Source organism: Euprymna scolopes, chromosome 3 (assembly GCF_053919585.1).
Source record: "Euprymna scolopes isolate OS-2025 chromosome 3, ASM5391958v1, whole genome shotgun sequence".
In the NCBI taxonomy this organism is placed as follows: Eukaryota; Metazoa; Mollusca; class Cephalopoda; order Sepiida; family Sepiolidae; genus Euprymna; species Euprymna scolopes.
The window spans coordinates 194686734-194708995 of NC_136484.1; the positions used below are offsets into that span (position 1 = coordinate 194686734).

Below are 22262 nucleotides of genomic sequence, written 5' to 3' on the forward strand. Positions count from 1 at the left end.
TGCCGCGTGTGTTATGGGTTTGAGCCTGCTAACTACTCCTATTTTTTTTTTTATCCTTGCAATTTTTCAGGTTGTTTTTGTTGCTCAACCAACACCCTTACACACACCTCCACTTTCTTTTCTGCCTTCACGTCACGGGTTCGAGCCTGCCTGCCTACTACAACTTTTTTTTTTGCTCAAAACACACCTACAAACATCTGGGCAACGCCAGACACCCAGGCTAGTGAGGAAGAAATCTCAATTTTCTTTGGAGAATTCTAGTTTTAATTTACTTTTTAAATTAGAATAAAATAAATTTTTCCAATTTCATGCACTAGTAATTAAAAAATGCTAGCCACATCATCTAGGTCTTCTAGGATTTGGTCTATTTTTGCTTGCGAGATATCTTGTGAGACATTGAGAACAAATGGTAGATGCTTCCAGCATGTTCATCCAAATGGTATCCTGCAGGTTGTCAACAGTTGTGATTTCTCATCCAAGTGGATCGACCAATATCTTGCCATGGCATCACGCTTACTGAACACCTTGGCTTTTGCAAAGGTTGGATTTAGCTCTTCCAGTGTCAATATTTTGTGCAAATATCTTTTGAGACTGGCATTGAGTTTCTGTAGGTTCATGCATATTCAGAGGGACCAGTCTTTCTGCCGTTTGCCAAACTGAAGAATCAGTCTATGTTTTCCTCAACTTTCTGGAGCATATCTTCCTCAAAGAGTGTTAATTTCCACCTTTAATTTATGGATAATTAGATTTTGTATTTGTGGACGGCTGATGAAAGGTTCTGCATTTCTTTTGTAGGAGCCAAATGGTCCTGCTAAAATTTCCAATCCTATCAAACTGCTTGGGGTCGTTAATAACACCTAAGTCGGCCGATAGAAGAGACGGATTTAAACACTTTTCAAAAATGTCCACATGTATGATTATTAGCTTGAGCTTTTCACGTGTCGGAAGCTTTACAACTGCAGGTGCTGGCACTTCTCACTTCTACGACATAAAATGTTGAATTTGTTCATTCTGAGTCCCCATACTGACATGCTGATGGTTCCAAGACATTGCATTCAATCGCCTCCGTATGAGGTGAGGTTCACAAACTGTGTGCAGAGTCACAAAATGGAGGAATTTTAGTGATATTCTGTATATCTGCTGAAAAATTCTCAGTGCGAGTGCGTTTCCAAATGCTCCAGAATAGATTTTCATGTGGAGAGCATGGTGTGTTCTGTATTTCAGGTGAGATGTTTGATTTTCAGGGTTGTGTAGGCTTCATCCCCGAGTTCCTTGGTTATACTAGCCATGCATTTAGCATCGAGAGTTTGAGAGAATTATCAAACTTTCGTAGGTAATCATCTTTGACATTTTCAGTATCGATGTTTTACTTTAGTCTCCTGCAATCAGTTTTTCTTGGTGATCGCAAGACATGCTCCTTTGTCTGCTTTTCTTTCCTTTAGTTTTTCGCACCTCATCCAATGTCCGTTGCTTCCACATGCAGAACACTCATCACTGTATGCTGCCATTGTTGAAGCTTGCACTTCTCACACTTCTTGCTTCGGTAATTTTATGTTTTTGGCATTCCAAGCTGGTTTAGCTGGTCACTTCCAATGGTAGAGGCTTCATACTTTTGGCCTTCAGTCAGTAGATTGGTTATACATAGTCTTTTGGTTTGCTATAAAGCTTGTTCCAAAAAGCATCATATGTTGTTCAAAATATAACGATCTCTATAATTCTCTTACTCAGCTCCTCATCTGTGAAATCAGTTTTCTGCTAATGTTCTGAAGTCGTCTAATAATTCATGTGACTTCAGACGGTATTGCAAGTTTGTGGATTCTAAATTTGACAAACTCTAAGCTTTTGAAAAGTTCCATAGGTGCTTGGGTGACTCCTTTTGTTGATCCACGAGGTCATTAGCATTTAGGCATCTTCGACTTTGGACGCTGATATCACAGCATATTTTCCTAGTTTGTTTTGTTAGTTATTTCTTCAACTTCTATATATAAATAATTTTCCATTTGAAAAATGCCATGACTTCACTCAGATCTGAGTCGGACCAGTTTATTGTTGGCAGATGTGCCATGTTTTTTTTTTCTTATTTTTTATTTATTATTTGTTATTTTTTATTTTTTTATTCAATTTTCACCCCAAACAAGGCACAGTGCCACTTTGAAGCAGGGGGCTACTATCAGGGACATAATTTGCGGGGGCATTATGAAGGGAGATGAGTAGAAAGATGTTTGTTCACATTACACTTGAACTTCTGCATATCAGTACAGTTGGGAAAGCAGAATCCTGGAAGGGAGTTCCAAAGACCTGCAGTTCTGGGGGAAAAAACTATTGGAGTAAAAGGCTTTCTTGCACCTAGAGACCTCTGTCAGGTTTGTCGGGGGTAATTACATCGAAGAGGTACAAGTGTTTGCAGTTCGTCAGAGCATTCACCATTAAGTATTTGTAGAACAGGCAGAGGGATGCAACATTTCGTCGATGGGACAGAGGCTGAAACCTAGATGACAGTTCAGGACCTATCAGGTTGGCGACTCTCTTTTGAACCCTGTCCAGGAGCGAGAGACAAGCAGCAGATGCACCAGCCCAGATGTGACAACAGTACTCCATACATGGGCGAATGGTGGCCTTATAGAGGTACGGGATACTGTCAGGCGTAAGTAGTTTTCTAGCAAGGTAGAGGGAGCCAACCTTCCTTGCAGCAGCCTTGGCAATGCTCTCAATGTATATATTCCAGTTCATATTCCCTGTAAACGTTAGGCTAAGGAGTTTAAAAGAAGTACTTTCAGGTAATGTGTTCTTGGCCATTGCTATTGGTGGTAGAGAAGGCTTCTTGTAGTTATTGAAGGAAACAAGTTTAGTCTTAGCAGCATTGAATGTGACCATCCATTTTTGTCCCCATTCCACTACTGATTGGAGGTCATCCTCTAGAGTTTCTGCCATTTCCTTAGATATATGTTTGTTTGTTTTCCCCTCATATCTGTTATAGAGAGTGGTGTCATCGGCAAATATACCCATCTCCGAAACAATTTTATCAGGGAGGTCATTTATGAATATCAGGAATAATAGAGGTCCAAGGATAGACCCCTGAGGTACTCCCGCATTTATGTCATATTGTTTAGATGTACGACCGTCGAGGACAACTTGGATTTTTCTCTTACTTAAGAAGGATTTAATTACATTATGAATTCTTCCAGTGATTCCATATGATCTAATTTTCCTTAGAAGACCATTGTGCCATACCCTGTCAAAAGCCTTAGATATATCAAGGGCTAACGCTCTACCCTCCTCTGTTTTGTCCAATGAACGGTATATACGTTCAGAAACTACAGTTAAGATATCTGATGTTGAACGGGCTTGCCTGAATCCATATTGTTTGTCAGTCAGGAGTTTAGCAGCTGTTAGGTGCTGGACTAGGGCTTGATTAACTAAGGACTCAAATATTTTGGCGAAAAGCAGGAGGAGGCTAATGGGGCGATAATTTAGTGGTTCAGTTCTTTCACCAGAATTCTTGAAGACTGGTACCACAGAAGCGGTTTTCCAGCAGTCGAGAAAGCAAGATTCGTTGAGGCATTTATTGTAAAGTTTGGAGAGAACTGGAGCAACCTCGGCAGAGCATTTTTTTAATAGCACAGACGGGATGAGATCTGGTCCACATGCTTTTGAGGTGTCTAGGTTTTTTATAATAGCATGTACCTGAGAAGGGGTGATTTTCAAATCGTCTAGTGTGGCATCTGTTCGCAGAGGAAAATCAGGGAGGGAGTGGTGTACCGAGTTCAGTGTGGAGTTTGAGGCAAACCGACTGGCAAGCAGATTAGCCTTGTCAGTTGCTGTGCAGGCAACCTCACGATTGTTTGATAGTGGGGGAATAGTTGACTGTCCATTATTTACTATACTGTTGTAGAATTTCCAAAAATCCCGGGTTCCTAATTTCTGTGCTTCGATGCATTTTCTGGTGGTTTCAGAGTAATCTGTCTTAGCTGTCTATCATTCTCTTACAATTATTTCTAGCTTCTATATACTTCTGTTTATTTGATCTGGACTTATGTCGGTTGAATCTGCGGAACGCATGCTGCCTTTGACAAATGGCAGCTGCACAAGCAGAAGTACACCATTGGGGAGAGTGGGGCTTGCTATAGAATTTCCGTGCGGGAACATGTGCTTCAATTGCAGTTTTGAACCATTCAGTGGTCTCATTTGCACACTCTTCTGCTGGAAGAGTAAAGATATTTTGCCATGGGGCATCTCTGATGAGCTCCCTGATGGCTTCCCAATCAGCCTTTTTGTAATACCTCGTTGTTTTGAGTAGTGGGTCTTCAGTATTAGGGCAAGAATTTAGGCTGATTTCTACCATTATCACAGCGTGATCAGCATTCCTGAGTGGGCAGTGGGCATTTATTGTACAGTCATCGGGAACCGTTGTCAGAAAGAGATCTAGAAGTGAGGCATGTTGATCTTGCTGGTCTGGGAAACGTGTCGGAAATGTAACCATCTGAGATAGGGAATGGGATATAGAGAATTTTATTTTTGTTTATGGCGTCTATTATTTCTTATCCACTAAAATTTGAAGGATATGCACGACAAAAACAATTATTACTCATAGTTTGCAATTTGTCATCATGCATATTTTTTCACCACATGGTATACCTCATTCTGTTTTATTTGGTGTTTCGTAATGCCATCCGTATATATTTAACACGAACCTCCTGTTTAGTTTGTTCACATGAAAGAAGAAATAAAGGCTACAACCACTATTGCCACTATGAAATAATACTTGTTGGAATTTGATACAATCAGAGCCATATGATAGAGGGAACATGATAGCAACTTCAATCTGGAGAATGCAATAAGCCAATAAAGGTCACCTCTGGTCTGTCGGGTGAATATTATCTGCATATGTCATCAGCAAATGTACTCATCTTCGATGGAGGCCATTTTTAAAATTCGGTTAAAGGATTTCTTAAGTTCTGAATTTTTTAGATGACGGCTGATTGTATTACTTGTTTTGATTGGACTATTGTTCTCATCTTGAGTTTTATTTCTGCAACGTTTTGCTTAGATTTTCCTTCGACTGTCTTCAGGCATTTTTTTTTTTTTTTTTTTAATTACATTTTCACCCCAAACAAGGCACATTGCCACTTTAATGTAGGGGGCTACTATCAGGGGAAACATCTACTGGGGTACTATGTAGGGATTAGGGCAGCGAGATGTTGGTTCACGTTGCACTTGAACTTATGCATGTCAGTACAGTTGGGGAAGCAGTGACCTGGAATGGAATTCCAAAGTCTAGCAGTTCTGGGGAAGAAACTACTGGAGTAGAAAGATCTTTTACATCTACGGATCTCTACAGTGTGGGGGTGGGATTTTGTAGCTTGTCGGGTCTGTCGAGGGTGTTCACGTCGTGGGGGCACAAGTGCTTGCAGTTCTTCAGAGCATTCACCATTATAATACTTGTAGAACAGGCAGAGGGATGCAACGTTTCGACGATGGGACAGAGGCTGAAGTTTTGATGCCAGTTTAGGGCCTATCAGATTTGCGACTCTCTTTTGAACCCTGTCAAGGAGCGAGAGACTAGTAGCCGATGCACCGGCCAAAATGTGACAGCAATACTCCATACATGGGCGAATAGTGGCCTTATAGAGGTACAGGATACTTTCGGGTGTTAGAAGTTTTCTAGCACGGTAGAGAGAGCCCACCTTCCTCGCAGCGGCCCTGGCAATGCCCTCGATGTAATTGTTCCAGCTCATGTTTCCTGTGAACGTTAGGCCAAGGAGCTTGAAAGACGTACTCTCAGCTAAAGAGTTGTTGGCCATTGCTATAGGTGGTAGAGAAGGTTTCTTGTAATTATTGAATGAAACCAGTTTTGTCTTGGTGGCATTGAACGTTACCATCCATTTTTGTCCCCATTCCACTACTGATTTGAGGTCATCCTCTAGTGTTTCTGCCATTACTTTAGATATATGTTCATTTGTTTTCCTGTCGTGCCTGCTATAGAGTGTGGTGTCATCAGCATATATACCCATCTCAGAGGCAATTTTGTCGGGGAGGTCATTTATGAATATCAGGAACAGCAGAGGTCCCAGGATAGATCCTTGGGGCACTCCCGCATTTATATCATATTGTTTAGATGTACGACCGTCGAGGACAACCTGGATTTTTCTCTTATCTAAGAAGGATTTAATTATGTTAAGTATTCTACCAGTGATACCGTAAGATCTAATCTTCCTGAGGAGACCCTCATGCCATACCCTGTCAAAAGCCTTAGATATATCTAGAGCTACCGCTCTGCCCTCTCCCGCTTTGTCCAGTGAATGGTATATGCGTTCAGAGATTACAGTGAGGATGTCTGCCGTGGAACGGGCTTGTCTAAATCCATATTGATGGTCGGTCAGAAGTTTAGCATCTGTAAGGTGCTGGACTAGAGCATGGTTAATTAAGGTCTCAAATATTTTGGCAAAAAGTGGGAGGAGGCTAATAGGGCGATAATTTAATGGGTCAGTTCTTTCGACAGAATTCTTGAATACTGGTACCACAGAAGCAGTTTTCCAACAGCTCGGAAAGCAAGATTCATTAAGGCATTTGTTGTAGAGTTTGGAGAGAACTGGAGCTACTTCGGCTGAGCACTTTTTTAATAGCACAGCTGGGATGAGGTCGGGTCCACATGCTTTGGAAGTGTCAAGGCATGTTGGTTGTTGTTTGAAAAGTAACTTTTTTTTCTTTTCCTAACAACCAACATGCCTGATGAAGGTCGAAAAACAATTCAACCAAAACATTGCACAGATAACATTCATGATGAGAACTATAGTCCAATCAAAACAAGTAATATAAAGGATTTTTATGTTTTATGTTTTCATTATTGTCTGTTAACGTACTTCATATTTACAACCCAAACAATGATCACTACCTTCAAGTTTCAAATGTTCTAAGATTCACAGAATATAAAAGCAATTTTGCAAAACAACATTTCTTTTGAAGTTCATTTCACATTTTTTTTTTTCACTACAAAAATACTTCAGATGATTAATCTTTGTTTCAGATTTTCTTTTGAAATTCGATTTTTTGATGAAAATAAGAGATTAAACTTAAAAATTTCTGCCTGATTAATAAAAATGGCTGCTAAGAATTTTTCTAAATGCATTTTTGTTCACCTTTCCCAACTGCTTTTACATTGACATGGTGGGGTTTGGATTTGTGCCAGACAACTACAGACAGCAAATAGTTGAAGGTAAGAACTTGGAATTTGTTGAGTTAATCCACTTTCTCAAACAACGCCAGAACATTTCTCAGCTAATTTTCAATACAAAGGAAAATCTTATTTTAAAAAAATACCTTGATTTACTATTGATTTTATCAACATTTAAATTGAAAATAGAACAAATCTAGGCAGAAGAGAAACTTTACAAAGTTCTGATAACATGAATGCAATCTCTCTTTCCGCAGAACAATCTACCAATGAAATAACTGAATGTTGCACATATTATAGCAAGCCTCACTCACCCCCATTGTGCAGCTGCCATTACACAAAGACAGCATGCATTCTGCTGGTTTGTACATCATAAATCCAATACAAATAGACAAAGATTCGTAGATGCTAGAAATCATTGCAAGAGAGAAATAATCACAGTCAAATGAAAGCATGTTGAAATAATCAGGGAACGTATAGAATCGCAGATAGGAATTCGTGATTTCTGGAAAATTTATAATAGTGTAGTGAATAAAAGGGAATCAGTAATTCTCCGACGATCTAACAACCAGAAAGTCACATGTATGGCAACCGAAAAGGTGGAACTGCTTACCCAGTGATTTGCCTAACTTCACCTCAGAGCCAACAAACAAATCCCTTCCTGATTTCCCAGTGTGGACTGAAGCCACACTTGATCTAAAAATCACAGCTTTTTATGTCTGTGACATCATAAAAACTTAGACACCACAAAGGCGTGTAGGCCTGATCTTACCCCTGCTATACTAATCAAGAAATGCTCAGCAGAGCTAGCCCTCATACTTTCCAAACTCCACAACAAATGCCTTGCTCAAGCTTGCTTCCCTTATAGCTGGAAGATGGCCTCTGTGGTAGCAGTGTGTAAGAATTCTGGTGAAGGGACTGGTCCTCTCAATTATCGCCCTATCAGTCTTCTCGTCCTCTTTGCTAAAATCTTTGAAACATCAGTCAAGCACTAGTCTACCACTTTACAAAAGCTAATCTCTCTGACAGACAGTATGGATTTAGGAAATGTCGTTCTAATGTAGAGATTTAAATTATCATCTCTGAATGCATATACCATACACTGGATAAGGTGGGTGAAGTCAGGGCTGTATCTCTTGATGTATTCAAAGCCTTTGACAAAGTTTAGCACAAAGGGCTGCTAATGAAAATTAAATCATACAGTATAACTGAACGAATACTAAATGTAATTAAATCCTTCTTAGACAATAAGACCATCCAGATTGTCATTGATGTTCATCCAATCAGCATAACATTAATGCGGGAGTGCCTCCAGGGTTGATACTTGGACCACTATTATTTCTGATATTCATAAACGACCTCCCTGATAATATTGTGTCCAAGATGGGTATATTTTCTGATGATACAACGCTCTATAACATGCACGAGAGAAAAACAGATGTATACAAATCCAACCCAATGGCTGAATCCTTAGAAAATGACCTCCAGACTATAGTGGAATGGGAACGCAAATGGATGGTAAAACTGTTGCTCTCCCGCCACCGATGTCCACGACAAATAACACCTGAGAATTCTTCCTTCAAATTCCTCAGCTTAACATGCACAGAAAAAATATGAACTGCAAATAAAATATGAACTGCAAATAAAAATAGGAACTGCAAATAAAAATAGGAACTGCAAATAAAAATAGGAACTGCAAATAAAAAATATGAACTGCAAATAAAAAATATGAACTTAAAAAAAAATATGAACTGCAAAAAAATATGAACTGCAAAAAAATATGAACTGGAACAAATACATTGAGGACATTGCAAAGAAGGTGAGTTCCCTCTATCATGCTAAAAGATTACTCACACCTGAGAGTATCCTGTACTTTTACAAAGCCACCATTCGCATACCATACATGGAGTATTGTTGCCACATCTGGGCTGGTGCATCTGCCACTAATCTCTCTCCCTCTTGGATAGGATCCCAAAAGAGTCTCCAATCTAATAGGTCCTACTTTGTTAACTAAGCTCCAACCTCTGTCCCATCACCACAATGTTGCAGCTCTGTATCTGTTTTACAAGTATTTTAATGGACTGTGTTCTGATAAACTTATTGCCCTTGTGCCTCCTCAATGTACATATCCCTGACAAACCTGCTTAGCAACGAAATCACACCCCTTCACTGCTGAGGTCCCTGAATGCCAGAAAGCTATCTACTCTAATAATTTCTTCCCTCAAACAACTATACGTTGGAATTCCCTTCCTGCTACCTGCTTCCTTGACTGTACTGATATGCAGAAGTTTAAATACAATGTAAACCAACATTTTGTTAATCTTTCCTAGGCATGGTCCCAAATAGTAGCCTTCACATCCAAGTGGCGATATGCTTTGCTTAGCGTGAACGCGAGTATAAAAAAAAAAAAAAAAAAGAAAATGTTGGATTCTTGCCCATAACTTGCACAATATTAAAAACAAAAATAAAGAAAAAGCTGTCTGATGCACATACCCGTGATAAAAATGGAAATATCATATTCCAAAAATCATGTAAATTGATAAAGTGATTTTATTTTTATAAAGAAAATCATTTTTAAGCAATTAATGGAAATTATAACATAAATCTCACAAGTTGGAATTAATCTTGAGTTATCGCCTTTTGTTTCTTGACTTTGATTTTAAAATGGTGGGCAAAACAGTCTCTTTGGTTATTCATAAAATTTGATTTTCTTTTGTAAAAATTAAACTACTTGATCAATTTATGTGATTTTTTAAATACAGTAGAACCCCAGGATATGGTGGCACCAGGATAGTTTTTTCAGGTTACGATGTGGAATATGATGTGTTATTATTATATACTGTACTGTATTTTGTTACTAACTTTTAATATGTACTGTATAAAGTTTTGCTTAGGCCCCACCATACGTCAATTTCACCTTATGATCCCAACCCCAGAACGGATTAATGCTGTATCCCACAGTTCTGCTGTATAATATTTTCATTTTGTTATCATACAGATTTTTCTTTATTTTTGATTTTTGATATTAAGGAAATTCTGGATAAGAATCCAATTTGGTATAAGTTTCCTGCAAAGGATGTGCTTAGGTTTGCAAATCTGCAGCAATGATAAGACAGCTGGAGGAAAAAAAAAAGAAAGAAAAAAAAGTTACCTGAATGAGTTTTGCGACATCCGGTCCTTTCACATCATTTAATTTGGCTGAAAGAAGCAGACATGCACCGGCACAAAGTTTCCGGTTTTGTTTGTTGATATAATGCTGCAAGGAAAGCATTTTAAAAAAAAAAAAAAACAAAAAAAAAAAAACGTTAAAAAGATTGTTTAATTCAATTGTAACAGAAAATGAGGCATAAAATCCAAGATTTGTCATTGCAAATAAAATTTGGATATGACTGAGAAATGACAAAAGATCTTTCAATGTTTTTCATTATTTTGATAAAAAATTTATAAGTCTTTTAGATTTTATCAGTAGCTTCAATTGTTTGCAGGAACAAAAATTAAATGTGGAAGTAACATTGGACAAATTTTTAGCTACAGATGATTAAAACTGTATAGAGTTTACCCGCTTTTTTTTTTTTTAAATGCAAATATAAAAATAGAAGTTTTATTCAACATTCTTTATTTGAACATAAATGTTGGTAAAGGAATTCTGGCAGATGACTATTAAAAATTTCATTTGACTCTTGGAAAAAAAAAACAACATTTTTTAAACAAAATCTCTAAAAATAAAAACAAAAAACTGTTCATAAATATAAAAAAAAAACAAAAAAAACAAAAAAAACAAAAAAAAACAGTTCATAAACATTTTTATTAGAAAGGTTATTTTGTTAAAAAGTTAAAATAAAGATTGTTTGAATAAAACTATTTTTATATTTGCTTAAAAAAGGTATATTCTATACAGTTTTGGTCATCCGTAGCTAAAAATTTGTCTGACGTCACTTCTGTCAAATGGCTTTGTAAACACGGGGATGCAAAAGGTGAATTTAACTGATTTTTCTTTTCTTTTTTTTTTCTTTTTTAATATCGAGAGAATTTAGGACAAGAACCAAAAAATAAATTTGCTAAAAATAAGTTTCTGATCTCCTTTTATTTATTTTTAAATCTTTAAGAAAATTAGTAAAATGTCTGAAATTTTACATTGTTTGTCAACATTTATCAGTTCAAATGATGAGAGAATTCAATCAATTATATATTGACAGTCAAAATGGATTCGTTGTTAACAAAGATAGACAATGTATATATATACAATTGAGAAATGAAAACTCATTTTTTTAAATATCAGATAATGCTTAAATTAATTTGCAAAGTTTTTTTCTCATGCCAAAGAAATGAAAATAAAAATCTTACTTTCAAGATGAGTTTCTCAAAAAACACGTATGCTTGAGCAACAATCCACAAATCTGCACTGCACTGTTAAAAGAGAACAAAATATCTTTTAAACTATTGTAAAACAGTTTTTTTTTAAAGAAAAGAAATTTATTTTGATCAAATTTGAAATTAGAAAAGAAAAGTGCCAATTGAAAAATATTGCAAACTTTTAAATGTATAAAATTTAGCTGTATTATTTACCATGAAAAATAAAATTTTACTTTTGAAAAGAAAAAAAGAAAAATTTAAATAATTCTTTTCGAATGTAGAAATGAATTTAAAGAATTTGGATGTTAATTGTTGGACATTTTTCTATGGTTGACATAAATCTATTCTCTCTTTATCAACAATGACAGCTTAATAACATCTGATTCTCTTTAGATTAAGTCTATGAGCCGATCATATGCATTTAAGAGGGCACTGAAGAGTTAAGTTTTAAAATAATATAGTCTAGTATAAGGTCAAAATTATGGATAACTTAAAAATTTCGTTATTGTACAAGAGCAGATGTGAATCCGACATGGAGTTGCCTCCCTTGAAAAGTCTACTTATCATGGCGGTTGATCAGCTGAAAAAATGTTTTACTTGATTTGTGAAAATAACATTTGTTACAAAATGTGTTTTGTTGCCTATTTTCCCGCCAAAATTTAAAATAACATTTAAATCAGATTTCGTAGTGAAAAATAATTGTAAACATTTTAAATCTTTAAAGTTTTTATATAATTGTATTTTTTTTTTAAAGATAAATTTGTAAACATTTTTTAAATAATAAAAGTAATTTCTTGAATTAATATAATGCCCCCTTATGAAGATTAAAATTAAAAATATAACGATAGAAAACCTTATATCAGGAATTCTAATTCTGATAAAAATTCATGTCATTATTTGGATTCTAGAAAAGAATTTTAAAAAGAAATTAAATTTCAGAGATTCTTGCTTAATTGGTGTGTAATTACTATAAATTAAATTTGATGCAAATCTGAAATATTTCAATTTCAAAAGGGAGGTTGTGCCCATAGGTCCTCTAAAAATACTGCAAAGAAACTGAAATTTAGGGAATATTTTGTAATTAATCTCTAATACTTTTTGTTAAGATTACACAAAAGTTGAAGACATTTGTATTTTTCACAAATGGCTATAATCTTCTTTTTACTCCCTTTGCATAAAACGAGACTTTATTACAACTCCTTACACCTAGCAGTCTGTTCTAAAATCCATAATCATTAGCTGATAAATGTACACACATTATATAGACATATTGTACTTTGCAAACTTGCACCATTTTGATTAAAAAAAATATATTTTGCATTTTGAAATAGAAAAGTTTTTATTTTTATTATTTGGCATATTTTTCTCATCTTGGTTGTTTTTTTCCACAACGTTTCAGCTGCTGTAACCTCCAACAATGTTTAGGTGCATTCACACTGGATGTTATCTGTGAATGATGAAAAATAATGCCAAATCTATTTCTTTTTTAATAAATCCGGGTTTTAAGGTAAAATTTATTCTGACGCTGAACAAAAAAAATGAAAAAAAAACTTAAATTTATTTTCTAAATAAATTAAACATTATATTAAGGTTATTGAAATAACTGGATTGAGGTTAAATATTGACTCAGAAATTTCTTTCATGGAAAAAATGAAGTTATTTTTTTACCTTCACAAATGCAATTTGCTTCATCTGTTTTTTCAAACTAAATAAAAATAAACAAAAAAGAAAAATTTCAAGAAAGGTCAATGTTGACGTAGGCTATTAAGAGCAAAAAAAATTTCTAAGTTTCATTGTGTTCAATTTTCGGTTAATTTGACATGTGAATTTCCTGAAATGTGTCTGAAACAACAGATGTTGAAAAGTGAAATCCTACTTTATCTGCTAATGCTTTTGTCGAATTTCTTTTTTTCTTATTCCCTCTTTTTGGTGCATTTCACAGCAGGGAATATATGTTCATGCCTTAATTGACTTTTGAAACTTGCTTTAAAAAAGGCTTACATAAATAACAGACTGTTTTGATTTAAGTAGTGTTTCTGAAGATTTGAAGAAAGTGAATCGGAATAAAGACGTTCCGAATTGAAAAATACAAGCAGTCAATATCATTAGGGTTAATGTCTGTTTAGCAGAGAAATGGGTTGTACAGAATTCAACCTAATTAAAAAAAAAAAAAAACAGAAAAATCTTTATGATGTATATATTAATCATGGAACGAAAATGTCATATTCCAAAAATTATTTAAATTGATCAAGTTTTTTTTTTTTTTCTTATAAAAAGTCATTTTCTTTTTAATGATTTTTTAGTAATTAATAGGAAATTGTAATCCAAACTGATTTTTATGAGTTTAAATTGTAAACCAAACTGATTTTTATGAGTTTAAATTGAGTTATCTCCCTTTAATGCATGATTTTTTTTTTTTTTTTACAAGGTGACCACCACTTATCAATGCCCGGAAGCCACTCAGGGATAAGGGTTATTGCATGTACAGTACGTTAGTGTGGGGATTTAATAAAAGTATCAACTTAAGGGGGCGGTTCATCAGGAATTTGTTTATGTTGGACTTGAAGACATCCAGGTTGTAGTCAGGTGGGAAGCAGGCAGACGGAACAGAGTTCCTCAGGTGTGCAGTTCTAAGAAAGAAGCTTTGTTCATGGAATCTACGTTTTGATTTAGGCACAGATAAAGAGTGGGGAAAATTTTTGACAGTGGTTTCAGCCAGACGGGTGTTTTTCGTAAAAGATTGGCAAGGGGGGACTAGAGATTGGAGCTCAGATGAGCACTTGCCATGGAAATAACGATAAAACAAAGATAGGCTTGCAATATCTCTTCTGTGGGAGAGAGCTTGCATGGAAGAGAAAAGGGCATCCATCACTAAGCCACAAAGTCTATTTTGTACTCTGTCAAGGCAGGATAGGCTGTTTTTAGCAGCTCCTGTCCAGATATGGCACCAATACTCCATCCTTGGGCGTACTTGGCTTTTATATGGATAGAGAATTGCATCAGTAGTGAGATATCTTCTGGAGCGGTAGAAGGATCCCACCATATTTTCCAGTGACCTTGGCAACAGACTTGATGTATGTGTTCCATTTCAGATCAGGAGTAAAGGTCAAGCCCAGAAGCTTGTCAAAACATGGGGCCTCTCTCAGACGAGAGTGATCCATTTCAATTTGTTATATCGCAAGATCCCCACACAGTTACATAAACGAAGCACGGGACGAGGAGAAACTAGGGAACAACAATGGCGGCGCAGAGACAAATATTGTTTGTCGGAAAAATGTTCAGAGTCGTATTAAACACACATCGGGGTGTCAAAACACATCCACTCCCACATCAACAGCATAACCCGCAAATCATCCGGGGGGAAAACACATTAACGGCATCAACTAAATTAGGAGTAGAAATATTAATAATATACCTGACAACCCCTCTCACATGCACTTCAAACATAAATAGTTAGGTCACGGAGTACGGTCGCGACGTATTTCCTACATAAGCTGATTCGCAATGTTCACAGCTTTGATGGGATATATACAACTGAATATACCTCCAAATAAGCGAATCCCTGATGTGTGGTTAATTACGGAAAACTAACACAAATAAAAAATACGACAGCCATTTTTGCCTCGGAGCCGCTATGTCCTCTACTACATCCGCGCTCGCTGTATAAATAAGCCGACCGTCAGAGAAAAAAGTCAGTTACCGGCAGACTGCCAACCAGAGCGGATCACCTCGCTGACGGTATCAGCAGCAGCAGCCACGCCAGTTCTCCTCAGCTCTTCCCAGCAGCAGCAGCCATGCCAGTTCTCTTCAGCTCTTTCCAGTGTCAGCAGCAGCCATGCCAGTTCTCCTCAGCTCTTCCCAGCAGCAGCAGCCATGCCAGTTCTCTTCAGCTCTTTCCAGTGTCAGCAGCAGCCACGCCAGTTCTCCTCAGCTCTTCCCAGCAGCAGTCACAGCTGATCCCCTCAACTCTTTGCAGCAGCAGCAGCGGCAGCTCCCCTCTCGGCAACAGCAGTTGATTCAAAGGTGCTTAGTCACCTATCACTGTTTGTTCCCTGAGGCCTACCATCAGAGGACTCCACCTCTCTTCAGCAGCTCCCTTCTCGGCGACAGCAGTTGATTCAAAGGTGCTTAGTCACCTATCACTGTTCGTTCCCTGAGGCCTACCACCAGAGGACTCCAACCTACCATAACACTTGGATCCCTATTCCGGCCTTCCTGACGCCTAGTAGACCGTGTATACCAATTCACCTTGACCCTAAATAAAGGTTTGAACTGAATTACTTTGTTTGTTCTCCTTGCTTCCATACGCTCGTGTTATCATACAACAACTGGTGTCAGAGCGTTCAGCAAGATGAGTACAGACAGCTACGAGGGTTTCACGCGGTCGGAACTATTCACATTAATGAAAGAACAGAAGCATCTGCTATTCAACCTGAGGACAGGCTCGACACAACCGTCAGAAGAGGCACTTCAGGAGATCCGAAACGACATAGATGCCATGACAACCGCCCTGAGATCAACAGCAATAACAATAGCTACCACCCATCACACAAACAGCGACTACAGCATGCTAATGCGCCAGCAAACAATTTGGGATGCCATGAGACAACAGAAGCCCTTCCGCCCTCGACAGGACGTAAACCAATTCATATCAGCGCTCACTAAAATATATGCAATACACGTCTTACCGGAGGTAACAACATACCCAAGTCTGGAGGGCGAATTTGTCAAGTCTGCGAAAGACATGCTGGACCAGGGTATATTTCAGCAAATGCTGGACTCTGCACAAGACACATCCACCTTCAACAACCTGAAGGAGTATCTACTAACAACCCACGGCAGCCAAATGACCACCTTTCAACATTTAAGCAAGGCCTGGGACTTAGAACGACATGATGGCGAAAAACTAACAGATTTTGCCGGTCAACTCGAAACCATGCTCAGGGAAGCGGCCGTCCACATCAAGGCAAAATACAGAAAGGACAGAAACAATGAATTATCCGTTGATGGACAGAAACAATGAATTATCCGTTGATGGACTCATATCAATCATAGGCGCAATGCTTATGAGTGAAAAGGTGAAAGCATGGAACACAAACATCTACCCTCACCTCGTCAGAACAATGGACAACCACTATACGGCAACTGGTATAGCGGCGGAAGCACAGCGATACCTGGATCGCGGCATAAAATCTGATGTCACCACTTCCCAAGACTCCGTACTTCTCTCTCAAGAGCACTACCCAAGCCAAAGAAAGCCTCACCATGTAACAAATATGCACACGCACTCTAGTGGACGCAATCGCCCAAACTTTATGGATGCACACAAGAAAACCGATCAACAGCAACAAGAAGCTCGCAGACAAACAGTAGGTTTCCCTGTATGCCAGAGATACCTCAGAGGCCTACCCTGCTTTAAACAAAATTGCAGATACCGTCACCCACCCCGCACCCAAACACAAGCCCTTGTCGCAACAACAGACGACAACATTCCAGAGATAGAGGATCAGGATTTTCACTTCGGTCAGGATGAGATGTGATACCCCGCCCGACCTGCTCCAATATCAGTCATCACGTCTTCAATTTTCAAGAACGAACCAACTACTCACCACTTGTCCACTCCACCTTTTACATTGGCGACACAAAATTCTCAGACATCGCGATGCTTGATTCTGGATGCTCGACCTGCATCATACCAGCATCGCAGCTGCCAGACGAGGCCAAGAAACACATAAAATGCTCAGACATCCAAGTGAGGGGCATCAATGGTAGCATTACCGCGCTTGGCCAACTAACATGCGACGTTATAATCGGCAACCAGGACACACCCACATTCTGTGGCATAAACGCCCTAATAACGGCACAATCTACACCAATCCTGATCGGCCAAAACATCTTATGCCATGATACCCTCATCTCGTACACGGTCGACAACGAAAAAGCGAAAATGGAGTTCAAACGCACACTCGCCCAAGGACGCTCCACACACACAGCTAACATAATACGGCAAACGTCGTCACCAAACAGTCCCACAGGCGACTCACATACCAATGTCATCCAGGACTACCTTGCTATCGGACCCCATCATGAACTCCACACCTTGGAAGAAAAGCTTACATGGCTAAAACACAACACAGGACTCACACTACAAAACCATCCTAACCGAGACGAACTGGAGGCCACCACCAACCTATTAATCAGCTATGCCGACATCATTGGTACTGAAAATGGCGACAAGGGCACATTCATCCTCCCCATTCGGATACCAACCAACGGCCAATCACGCAGCCAAAAACAACATCCAATTGCCCAAGGCCTGGAAGAGTAGGTCAAAGCCGAGATTGGCCGCATGGCAAACAAAGGCATCATTGAAGCCTGCAGCGACCTCAAAGGTTTCAACAGTTCAGTATTTGCCGTACGTAAGAAAAATGGGTCAATTCGCGTTGTTGCAAAGTTTAAAAGAACGCTAAACAAGGTGCTAGTCGACCTGGACCCCTACCCAATACCCAGGATGGATCACCTGCTCAACAAAATCGGCAAGGGCAACAGGTATTTTGCATCCCTTGATTTGCGTAGTGGATATTGGCAGATCGAAATAGATGAGCAGGACCGGCACAAAACAGCCTTCACATGGAAGGACAAATGCTACCAGTACACTTGCCTGGCTTTTGGTCTCACTTCGGCCGGACAAATCTTCTCCCGTTGCGTAGCAGAGGCTTTAGCCACGGTCACATCACGCAGCAACATATCATCTTACATCGACGACAACCTGATGCATGCTAAGATGTTCAAGGACTACATCATCGCGCTAGAACAATTGTTCATGGCCCTCCAAAAGTTTGGACTTAAACTGAACCCAGACAAATGCTCCTTCCTCGCACCTGAGGCAAAATTTCTCGGACGCATAATAAACAGCGAAGGGTTCAAGGCCGACCCCGAATATGTTTGTGCCATAGGAGAAATGAAACCCCCAACCTCAAGAAAGGAACTCCAAAGTCTCATCGGCCGCCTGGTTTGGATCAGACAATTCCTTGAAACGCGCCTTCATGAACAGATCAAATCGAGCATGTTCTCAAAACTCATGGCTCCTATACACGAGCTCAACAAAGCCAACAAGCCATTCCACTGGACCGAGAATGCGGACAGAGCATTCAGGAAGATCAAGGACCGATTATCCTCCTCGCCGGTTATCTCATTTCCAGACTTCTCCATGCCCTTAACGCTCACTACTGATGCCAGCGATGTCGCATGTGGAGCAATCCTGATGCAAGAGTCCAGCAGCGGGAAGAAGAACATTGTCGCAGTCGCGTCCCACTCCTTCAATACAACAGAGAAAAACTGGTCCACAATGGAACGCGAGGCATATGCAGTGAAGTGGGCGATACTGAAATTTGACTACTTTCTACGTAACCGTCCCTTCGTTGTGTTCACCGAACACAGATCGCTGACATATCTTGACCAACGAGAATTCAATAATGCAAAAATACGAAGATGGCAGGTTGAGATATCGTGCTACAAATTCGTATTAGAATACGTGGAGGGCGAATATAACGTTTGGGCTGATATGCTCAGCAGAGGCTGTGGACAGAAGAAGATCAAGACTCCCAGCGACCCCAATCCAGCAGGAAGGACATTCATACTGGATGGCTCAAGCTTACGCATCTACGTCCCATCATAGTGCATCGGTGACATCGACAGTCTGAAACTTATTCCCAAGATGCACACACGCACTCCAAGCATCATACCCGGACAGTCCACAAATTGATCCCGATGACCACCGAGCTAAGTTTTTCAAGAGAAAGCTACATCAATTCTTCTTAGAACCAGGAACCACGGTCCTAATGATAAGAGACCACAAACATTGCCCTAGGCTGGTCGTACAAAATACCTCCATCAAGCACACGACGCCAACAACCACTCAGGCATAACACGGATGCAGGAACTCCTCTCCAGTTACTGGTGGGAATCCAAGAACAATGACATCAGGGCTTATGCTGATTCCTGCATCACATGTGCAAAATGCAAGGGAAATTATGGTAGATGCACCCGCTGGCCCATGGGCCACTGCAAACGGGGTAAGAGACCTTTTGAACTCGTCTTTGTTGACTTTGTCACAATGCCCAACTCAAAGGGAAAAAGATATATACTTACAATACTGGACAGCTTCAGCCGGCACCTCATGGCTATACCATGTGCAAGAGACCGTGCCATCGACGCCGCCCGTGGCCTGTACCAATTCTTCCTCTGACACAGAAATCCCATGCATAGTGTCCTCCGACCGAGGCACACACTTCACAGGGGAAGTCTATCGACAGTTCTGCAAACAAATGGCCATCACACAGGAACTGCATTGCCCTTGGCGCCAACAGAGCTCAGGGAACATAGAGAGACAATACCAGACAATGAAGAACGCCATCTACATGCTGTGTGAAGACAGGAATTGCGAGTGGACAGATGTTCTTGAATCAGTTGTGTCATCCATGAACGCCACAACCAACAAGGCCACCGATGTCTCCTTGCATTTCACAATCACGGGTCGCCACCCTAGCATCGGCTTGCCAACACCCCACAGAAAGGAAGCCAGGAGCGATGACTCAGGTGCATATGGCATGCAAATCAATGCCCTGCTAAGACAGGTTCATCACCATGTTGTCCTGAAGCAGATCACAAAATGGAGAGCCGCGCAAAGCACTTCTCCCACAAAAACCCGCTACAAATAGGAGACAAGGTCCTACTTCACCGCCCTCAATCAGCCACGGCCCAATCAATACACATGCAATGGATAGGAAGCTTCACTATCACCAAAACCAACAGCATGATGTATCAAGTACAAGATGAGAGCGGCATCACAACCTGGATACACCGGGCGCACATCCGACGAATAGCACCACGCCCACCACACCTGTCTATCACAGACCTCCCACCCCCACCCAGTATCACCGACGAACAGAAGCCCACGAACGGCCCCACATGCAATCCTGACGAGAATCGGACGCCATCCTCACAAGCCAGTCAACCCAGGAGATTACCAGCCAGAACAACAAGAGGACAACTCCCTACACGCTTCAGAGACTTCGTCATGTAAATGTGATCGAGATCGGGGGGGGGGGGCATTGTTATATCGCAAGATCCTCACACAGTTACATAAACGAAGCACGGGATGAGGAGGAACTAGGGAACAACAATGGCGGCACGGAGACAAATATTGTTTGTCGGCAAAATGTTCAGAGCCGTATTAAACACACATCGGGGTGTCAAAACACATCCACTCCCACACCCACATCAACAGCATAACCCACAAATCATCCGAGGGGAAAACACATTAACGGCATCAACTAAATTAGGAGTAGAAATATTAATAATACACCTGACAACCCCTCTCACATGCACTTCAAACATAAATAGTTAGGTCACGGAGTACGGTCGCGACGTAATTCCTACATAAGCTGATTCGCAATGTTCACAGCTTTGATGGGATATATACAACTGAATATACCTCCAAATAAGCGAATCCCTGATGTGTGGTTAATTACGGAAAACTAACACAAATAAAAAATACAACAGCCATTTTTGCCTCGGAGCTGCTATGTCCTCTACTACGTCCGCGCTCGCTGTATAAATAAGCCGACCGTCAGAGAAAAAAGTCAGTTACCGGCAGACTGCCAACCAGAGCGGATCGCCTCACTGACGGTATCAGCAGCAGCAGCAACACCAGTTCTCCTCAGCTCTTCCCAGCAGTAGCAGCATGTACAGCTGATCCCCTCAACTCTTTGCAGCAGCAGCCACAGCCGTTCCCCTCAGCTCCTTCCAGCAGCAGCAGCGGCAGCTCCCCTCTCGGCGATAGCAGTTGATTCAAAGGTGCTTAGTCACCTATCACTGTTCGTTCCCTGAGGCCTACCACCAGAGGACTCCAACCTACCATAACGCTTGGATTCCTATTTCGGCCTTCCTGACGCTTAGTAGACTGTGTATATCAATTCACCTTGACCCTAAATAAAGGTTTGAACTGAATTACTTTGTTTGTTCTCCTTGCTTCCATACGCTCGTGTTATTATACAATAAATTGATGCCAGATGGAGATCAGAGCGTTGATGATGTAAAGATAAAAGCTTGGTTTTAGATGCATTAAAGGTAACCAGCCAAGTCTTCTACCATTCTACCAGGCGCTCAAGATCAGAGGAGAGAGAATCAGAGAGAACTTTTTCATTTACAGCCTTTGATGTGTTGCCGTAGATGGTCGTGTCATCAACATAGATGTCAATGAATGATTTAAGTATGTGTTTAGGGAGATCATTGACGTAGATCAGGAAGAGAGTTGGGCCCAGGATGGACCCCTGAGGGACTCCAGCATTAATACTGTGGGCCTCTGATTTTTGTCTATCAACCACTATTCTTATGAGCCTATCAGAGAGAAATGATTTAATGATAGAGAAAACATTTCCAGTTATACCATAGTGAAGTAGGCCTTTATGCCATACCTTGTCGAAGGCCTTTGATATGTCAAGAGCAATTGCCCTAGAAAGGAAGCCTTTGTCAAGAGATTCACTAATCCTATGAGATATAACCGTTAACACATCTGTGGTAGATCTTGCAGAATGGAAACCATATTGCGTGTCACTAAGAAGGTTATTTCTGCTGAGGTGGTTGACTATTTCTCTATTTAATATGGATTCCAGCAACTTACTCATAACACACAGGACACTTATTGGTCTGTACTGAGAGGAAGATGACTTATCAC

The 22262-nt window shown here is 39.8% G+C and overlaps 1 protein-coding gene across 12 annotated transcripts in view; it reads right to left on the reverse strand.

The window, feature by feature from the left end:
* Window positions 1-22262, reverse strand: part of LOC145260510 (CDK5 and ABL1 enzyme substrate 2-like) — a 144106-nt gene that overhangs the window by 2580 nt on the left and 119264 nt on the right. For all 12 annotated transcript variants that reach the window (XM_080118665.1, XM_080118718.1, XM_080118698.1 and 9 more), the window contains 3 exons: window positions 13193-13229; window positions 11516-11578; window positions 10323-10427 (listed from right to left, as the gene is read on the reverse strand). In XM_080118665.1, the coding sequence (XP_079974791.1) occupies window positions 10323-10427; window positions 11516-11578; window positions 13193-13229 (205 nt within the window). The remainder of the gene's footprint in view (window positions 1-10322; window positions 10428-11515; window positions 11579-13192; window positions 13230-22262) is intronic.